This window comes from Chanos chanos, chromosome 1 (genome assembly GCF_902362185.1).
Source record: "Chanos chanos chromosome 1, fChaCha1.1, whole genome shotgun sequence".
Taxonomy (NCBI): Eukaryota; Metazoa; Chordata; class Actinopteri; order Gonorynchiformes; family Chanidae; genus Chanos; species Chanos chanos.
This window is the reverse complement of record NC_044495.1, coordinates 1,894,411-1,902,171: the sequence shown is the minus strand read 5'-3', so window position 1 is coordinate 1,902,171 and position 7,761 is coordinate 1,894,411. Positions and strand designations below refer to the sequence as shown.

The 7,761-nt window shown below is 46.1% G+C and overlaps 1 protein-coding gene across 1 annotated transcript; it reads right to left on the bottom strand.

The window, feature by feature from the left end:
• Positions 1-404: 404 nt before the first annotated feature.
• On the bottom strand, positions 405-2,407 carry crybb3 (crystallin, beta B3). The gene is made up of 5 exons (XM_030775706.1): positions 2,333-2,407; positions 1,985-2,103; positions 1,730-1,862; positions 1,199-1,341; positions 405-690 (listed from the first exon to the last, which is right to left on the bottom strand). The coding sequence occupies exons 1-5, from the start codon at positions 2,405-2,407 to the stop codon at positions 405-407; spliced, it is 756 nt and encodes a 251-aa protein (XP_030631566.1).
• Positions 2,408-7,761: the final 5,354 nt, after the last annotated feature.

Here is a 7,761-nt window from a genome sequence, read left to right as displayed (position 1 = left end):
CTAATGTCTCTCCTTGAGATTGTCAGGTAGAGTCAGGTGACCTGGAGCTTGTTTAAAAACAGGAAGTGAGCTGTCATGTGACGTCATGAGGATAAGCTGAGAGGCGCTGAAGAACTCTACGATGTCTGACGTGAAATCCTCTGCAGAAGCCTCCTATCACGCTTCCTTTTTTTTAAGAAAACAAACAAACAAACAAAGGAACAAACGAAACACCAAAGCGCTGCCTCCAGTTTCAGAGATCAAACCAACACAGGGCTTAGGCCTTTATTTCAGGTTGAGTAACATGGATGTGGGTGCACCGTTCACTTCTGCATTCTGCGTTTCTTGATGGCCCTCACAGCAGGGGAGGGGCTGTGAGGAGTGTGTGATGGGAGGGGGGCGGCAGGGGGGCTGGCTGTCCTCCTTCAGCTGCTGGGGGCTGCGGCTGGGGGGGCGGGAGCAGGGGGCGCGGGCGCGGGTGCAGGATCGGGATTGGGGTCGGGGACGGGGACGGGGGCAGGGGCGGGCGCGGGCGCGGGGGCAGGTTCGGGGGGGGTGAAACAGCCCCTCTTGTGCCACTGCATGTCGCGCACCCGTCGGACAGACTGGATCTGTGGCACCGCGGCGCCCCAGTCGTTCCAGTGCTTAAAGTCGCCGCGCTCGAAGACGTACTGACACCCTCTGTAGCCTGGGTACATGTACCCCACCCACCTGGGCACAAAGACAGGGACACACACAGCACTCAGAGCTCAGAGCCAAACGTGCCACAACAGTTCACATGTACACATCTCCCGTTTCTGTGGCTCACTAAGGTCTGACTTCTGAACGAATGAAAAAAAGATTTCGTGTAAATTAAAAAAAATGTTTTAATATTTTTGTCAAAACATTAAAATTGACAAAGTTCAGTTATGTTCTTTGTACTAACTGTCATAATGAATATTCAGATTCGACAAGGAATTCGCTTATTTTCTCAGAGAGCTGAAATGGTGTAGTAGACATATGAGGCAGTCAGTCAAAAGACCTGTCAATCAGAGATATGAGGTCTAACTCATGTCTCTGGTGAGGAGTTCCATACAGTAACCATGGCGCTCAATCCCAGACTGACGGAGGAAAGGGTGTAGAGCAGGGACGAGAGCGGGTGGGAGAGAAGGGGGGGTGCAGAGAGAGAGAGAGAGAGAAAGATGAAGAGGTGTTTCAGTTTAAAAATGAAGGCTCTTACGTTCCATTCACGGCTTTGACGCTGGCCACTCGGTCCTGGAAACCATACGCCCAGAGACTAGGAACATCATCATCCACAATCTCCATCTTTCTACCGGTAAATCCTCCGTTCTCAAACAGATGAAGTTTGTGATCAGCGCTATCCTAGTGTACGGAAAAACAGAACCGTTTCAGTCCACAGAGTGACAGGGCAGTAGATTGTGAACCTTAGTCTGCGTGTAAATTCACATTACTTCAGTCACACACAGCGAATCAGGAATTAAACTAAGGGAATTAAGCAGTGTATTAGACAATCATTTAACATCATAGGTTTGTTTTTGGTTGATAATTATAAGTTAGTTGGGGTGTGTGGTATGTGTGTGAGCGCGTGTGTGTGTGTGTGCATATGTGTGTGTTTGTGTGCGTATATGTGTGTGTTTGTGTGCGTATTTGTGTGGGTATGTATGCATATGTGTGTGTGTGTGTGCATGTGTGTGTGTGCGTATATATATATATGTGTGTATGTGTGTGTGTGTGTGTCTACAGCACTGACCACTTTGAGGGGCCTGAGGGAGAGCAGGCAATAACTGTTCTGGCTGTTTGTCCAGGTACTCCAGCGGGGATATTCACCCTTCTCCAAAACAAACTGCTCCCCCACAAAGCCCTGCCTCTCAAACGCCACCCATCTACACACACACACAGACACAGAGAGAGAGAGAGAGAGAGAGAGAGAGAGAGAGAGAGGGGAAGTGAATATGGAAAAAGACATGCAGATAGATAGATAGATAGATAGATAGACAGAACTTACGGCCCAGATTCCACCAGAATGGAGCCAACCTTCTCCAGATTCTTCGCGTTTACATCCTTACACTCCTCAGACAGCTCCACCTTCTTACCTCGGAAGTTCTCGTACTCAAACAATGCAACCTGATAGAACAAACACAAGTCAGACAAACGGTTTACTACCTCAGGATCTGGCTCTGCTCTGTCTGAGATCTCTCTTTGACTTAAATCAGTGCAGACCTGCACTGAGCTCTTGCTGTAGGTTAGAAGAGTGCTGGCTGACAGTCTGGCATTACTAAGCATGGTCAGGAGCAATCTTTGGCCTGTAACAGTGTGGAACATGTATTGGACTGTAACAGGGTGGAGCGCGTACCTTGTAGGTTGCTGCTGCAGCTGCCTGGCTCTTCCTGGCACCAAGCTGCTCGGGGGCATCCTGCTGGTCAGCCATGATCTTCCTGTTAGTCAGAATATAACCACGGTTATAGAATATAACCACAGTTACATCGTATGACAGCAGTTATAGAATATAACCACAGTCACACCATATGACCACAGTTATAGGATATAGTCACAGTTATACCGTATGACCACAGTTTTAGAATATAGCCACGGTTACACCGTATGACCACAGTTATACCGTATGACCAGTTATAGAATATAACCACAGCTATACCGCATGACCACAGTTATAGAATATCACCACAAATACACTCATAGTCATAAGAAGACAAAGACCCATGAGCTTCTGCAAAGATTATACTGGACTGTGGGATGAAAAAATGACGTAATAAAGACTACAGACGAAAAGACGAGGGTGACATGGTTTCAAGCAGATGAAAATAAACAGGTAGAGACAGACAGTGGAGGACAGAGAGTGAGAGTGAAAGAGAGAGAGAGAGAGAGAGAGAAACCCTTGAGAGGTGGTATTAAGGTTCCTTTTTGCTGAAGAGGGTCAAAAGTTTGTCCTGTGGCAGAGTGCGCCCGATCAGTCGCATTCTTTCAACCTTGTGTCAAATCTGGCACATCTCTCCATAACCTCCAGCAAAACAGTCCCACAGAACCTTCACGAAACGTCCTCGCTACGGACCACGCTCGGCCTGTTTCAGAGCAAGTTCTTTTACAAAACCTCTCGCCGGCCAACAGTGGAAACTTACACAACGGACCCACCTCTGTTTATTCTCACCACATTCAATATTTTCTCCACGCATTAGTTATCAGCACTCAGTGAGTCACACCAATCTGATTCCTGACCTGGCTAAACCGAACAGCTTTAATTCTCTACAACTCGTTTTTCCCACGGATTGGTCTTAACCAAACTCAACACGAACAAAAACCCGTTCTATCAGGCACAAACAAGCGACAGAAACTAAAATGAGTTCCAGTGATGAGGGAAAGCAGAGACAGAAGGGAGAAAAAAAAGGGAGAGACAGAGTTTAACAGGTGGAGATGTAAAGGTGGAGCTTTTTTTTTTTCTTTTTCAAATCAGTACCTGGTTAAGTCTGTGGTTCACTGCGCCACGTGCGAGCCTCTCTCTCTCTCTCTCTCTCTCTCTCTCTCCCTCCCTATGCCACAGTCTCTTGTGGACAGTGTGAGTGAAAACGACTTGTGTGTTTGCGGCGAACGGGCAGAGGGGACCTAGGCGGGGGGGTATTTATGGTTTATTTCTGTCCAGAGCAGCAGAAAAAAAACTCGACGTGGGCTGTTGATGCAGCAACTCTGTCGTTCGCATTGTGTCCGTCAGACTGCCTCTCAATAGGACTGGCCATTGGCACAGGCTGCCCACTGCCACCAGGCTGCCAGGCTGCCAGCATGGGCACAACAGGCACCCACAGTGCATGAGCCAAAGAGGATTCACCCTCATTCAGCTGCTCTCTCAGCACAAGTTTGCTTACATCACACGCTCGCTCTCTCTCCCTCTCTCTCTCTCTCTCTCTCTCTCTCTCTCTCGCGCCCACTGGCCACACCCACCTGGCCGGGTTTACTGGCTAACACTTCTCCCACAATCCTGTTCCCTTCTTCCATGTTCCACCTTTCTATTCGTTCTCCTCCGGACTCTCCAAATACTCCAGACCCCATCTGTCACGTCTCTGTACCACTCCTCTGCGTCTCAGCTTTCTCTCTTTCTATGTTTTGTCTGAACCTCGTCACAGAACGCGACTCTGCTTTACCCTCCATCTGATTATCACTCCGCTTTGATTTTCTTTTTCTCTTTCACTTCACCTTCTTCTTTCCTTTCCATTCCATCACTTTTTACCGCCCTTATGTTTATAAGCTCGTCTCAGTCTGCTCCGCTTCACCACACCCACCTTATCCTCTCCCCTACCTGCCCAGGTATCTTCCTTTCTTTGCCTTTTTCTTTCTGAAGCTGAGTTATTGACAGGTACGCTTACCTGGCTTAAGGCCACACCTCCTCATGACAGCCCGGCTGATCTTTCCAGTATGACCATCTGAAAAATGAGACTCAGAGCCTCATAGCCTGTCAGTCATAACTGGAACATAACTGGAACAATGTTTCATAAATATTCCTCAAGAATTGGGAATATGAAATAATCACATCTGTATCATACAGTCAGTCTATAAAACTAAGACAGGATATTTTCTCATGGAATGCTAACATGGAATGATACGACAGCGAGTCAAAAGTTTAGATTGATCAGAGAGAGAAACTGTTACCTTTGTCACTTTATGCATCAGGGCAAACTCACCAAAATTTAGCTAATAATTCCTAACTTTGAACTCTATGAGGAATTTTCTGCTCTTCAAGTACTTTGACTGACAGATGGGTAGTTAACATGATGCCTGATTTTACAGCAGTTAAGTGAAAATATTTAGCAGATAGTACATAGTAAAGTTTATCTTCAGTTCCACAAATATTCACTTAATAATGAATATGTTAGTTTGTTTTTGTGGTTATTTTGATTTCAATACGTATATTGCTTTTTCTCATAAGCTGTTTTCAACTTTAACATACAAAATGTCCTGAGGTGTGACGCGAAGGTGACAGGCGAGTCCTCGATCCGCTGTTAAACTGAAAGACCCATACCTTCAGGCGAGCCACTGATGTGCCTTCTTCTTCTGTCGCGCAGTGCGATCTATCAATAATATTTTAATGGAAAAAGTGATACGATTACGTAGAGAATATCATATATACCTAGCTACCGGCAGACAAACGGCTATTTATTAGCAACAAAAGCCTCTGCGTGGCCACTAAAGTATAAATGTCCTGTAACGTGACAGCACTGCAAGGCCGGCGCCAGGGGGGCAAAAGGGGGCGCTGCCCCCTCAGATAAAAATTTTACCCCCTCTGTTTTAACTGATGCCTAGTCCTAATGTACACGTTTGCCCCTTGAAAATCTCAAATGCCCCTTCAGTCATTGCATCCTGTAACCGGCCTGCAGCACCGTGTTGTGGTGTGACCTGACTTACCTCACTAAAATGCCTTTAGATATTTCTTCCTTCCTTTCTTTTTCATCTCATTGATATTGCTGAATCCAGACTGCCAGCGAAATCCGTATTAAAACTGAATTTTTTTTTATCAGCTTGTTGGGGCGCTCATAAAGGACAAGGTGGTAAAAGATGACGAAGCCAAGATGAAAACAGGAGACAATAAATCCTTATGGAAAGAGGGAGAAACTACAATGTCGTACTAACTAATGCTGTAGGGAAACACACTCAGTAAAGCTATTGCCTTTGACTTACATACGACGGCTGGCATATTGTCCATCTGATTTGCCTGAAGTCATCCAACAGACCCCTCCACCTGCCTCCTCGCCCACCGTAAACTGCGCTTCCTGAAACTCCCGCTCGCTCACCCTCTCCTATGCGCGTGAGCTCCGCTAAGCTTAACGCTAATTTCATATCCATCCGAGAGGCTAACATACACCCTTTCTAACAGGGTAAAGAGGACATCAGCCCTGAGCTATCGATAACGCCATTTACTCGAACTTGTGTCACCTGCAATCTCTCCTACCCCGAGGGAAGACAATCAGCTGCCTTTCCCGGGACTTCTGACCGCAGATGACATATGGGTGGCGTCTGCAATTCAAACTCTTTCCACGCTTTGGAATTTCCCTCAGAGCTGCTGGGATTTCCCAGCGCAAATGTATACAATTCACGAATCATGGGCTTCAGAGATTTGCTTAGACAATGTGGACAAACAACATACACACATACATTAATAGCCATAAGCAGGTACACAGAGAAGACATCCCATTGAAAACAATTTAATAGAAATTTCCCCACAAATGATTTGTCATATATACTGTACTATAACTCTATACAATAAAAATTTAATACCCACATGTCCCCGAGGTTTAACATACAACCACGGAATTTTGTTGGATATTGACTGATTCAAGAGGATTCTGCACAAAGCCACACAGACACAGACACACACACACACACACACATACAGAAATACAAAGAAATCATCCTCATTCATTAACATCATTAAGCTGTTGATTCACCAACTCTGGACACAATCTATTACTCATAAAAGTGCTCATGTGAGAGTGGTTATGGAGACAGGAGAGTCAGGCTGAAGACATGCAGAGGTGCTCTGAAAATCCACATTTCACAGCAGTTTGAATATTCATTAAATGCAAAACAAAGTAAAAAAAAAACAACAACAACAAAAAAAACAACCTGCATTTGCATGGCCTGCTGCATTTGTTTACTGTGTGCTGTGCCCTGTGTCAGGAGATGAATACTAACACACAGCTCCAGTCACCCAGCAGCAGGACAGATCATTAAACTATGCACTCCATCTTTTGCTGAACAGAACAGAGAATCACTGAGAGCAGAGATACAGAAGAGAAGTCCGTCTGACAACAATCTCCTGGACGCTGGAAGAGTAAGACTGCCTGACTTTAGCGTGGAGAACCCAGCCTGTGACCGCGGCCGGGAACAAAGATGTCCACAGACAGCATCCGTTTACGCTGTTTGTTCACCTAAAGTGACCAGTACATGGTCTGCATTAAAAACAAGTCCAGCCTGATGATTAGAACTTTGGTATGAGTGTGTGTGTGTGTGTGTTTTCTTTTTTATGAATTTCAGTACTCGTACATGAAAAATCGACGTTACACAACTCAATCTTTGGCACAAATCTTGCCAACATACTTGTAAAAAAAACAAACAAAAACATTATCAGTTAAAAACACGTTAGGTCTTTGGAAAAAAAAGAAAGTGTTTTAAGGCACTTGGTCCTGTAGGATCTAATTGTAAAGTGCAAAGTGAGTTGGTGCAACTGAGATTCCTCTGAACATCATGTCTCGCTGTAGTAAGGTCCACCAGCTCGAAAAGGCACAGGGGGATTGGCCGATAGGACAGGGCAGTGGGAGAATAGTTGATAGGACAGGGCAGTGGGAGAGTAGTTGATTGGACAGGGCAGTGGGAGAGTAGTTGATAGGACAGGGCAGTGGGAGAGTAGTTGATAGGACAGGGCAGTGGGAGAGTAGTTGATTGGACAGGGCAGTGGGAGAGTAGTTGATTGGACAGGGCAGTGGGAGAGTAGTTGATTGGACAGGGCAGTGGGAGAGTAGTTGATTGGACAGGGCAGTGGGAGAGTAGTTGATTGGACAGGGCAGTGGGAGAGTAGTTGATTGGACAGGGCAGTGGGAGAGTAGTTGATAGGACAGGGCAGTGGGAGAGTAGTTGACTGGACAGGGCAGTGGGAGAGTAGTTGATTGGACAGGGCAGTGGGAGAGTAGTTGATAGGACAGGGCAGTGGGAGAGTAGTTGATTGGACAGGGCAGTGGGAGAGTAGTTGATAGGACAGGGCAGTGGGAGAGTAGTTGACTGGAC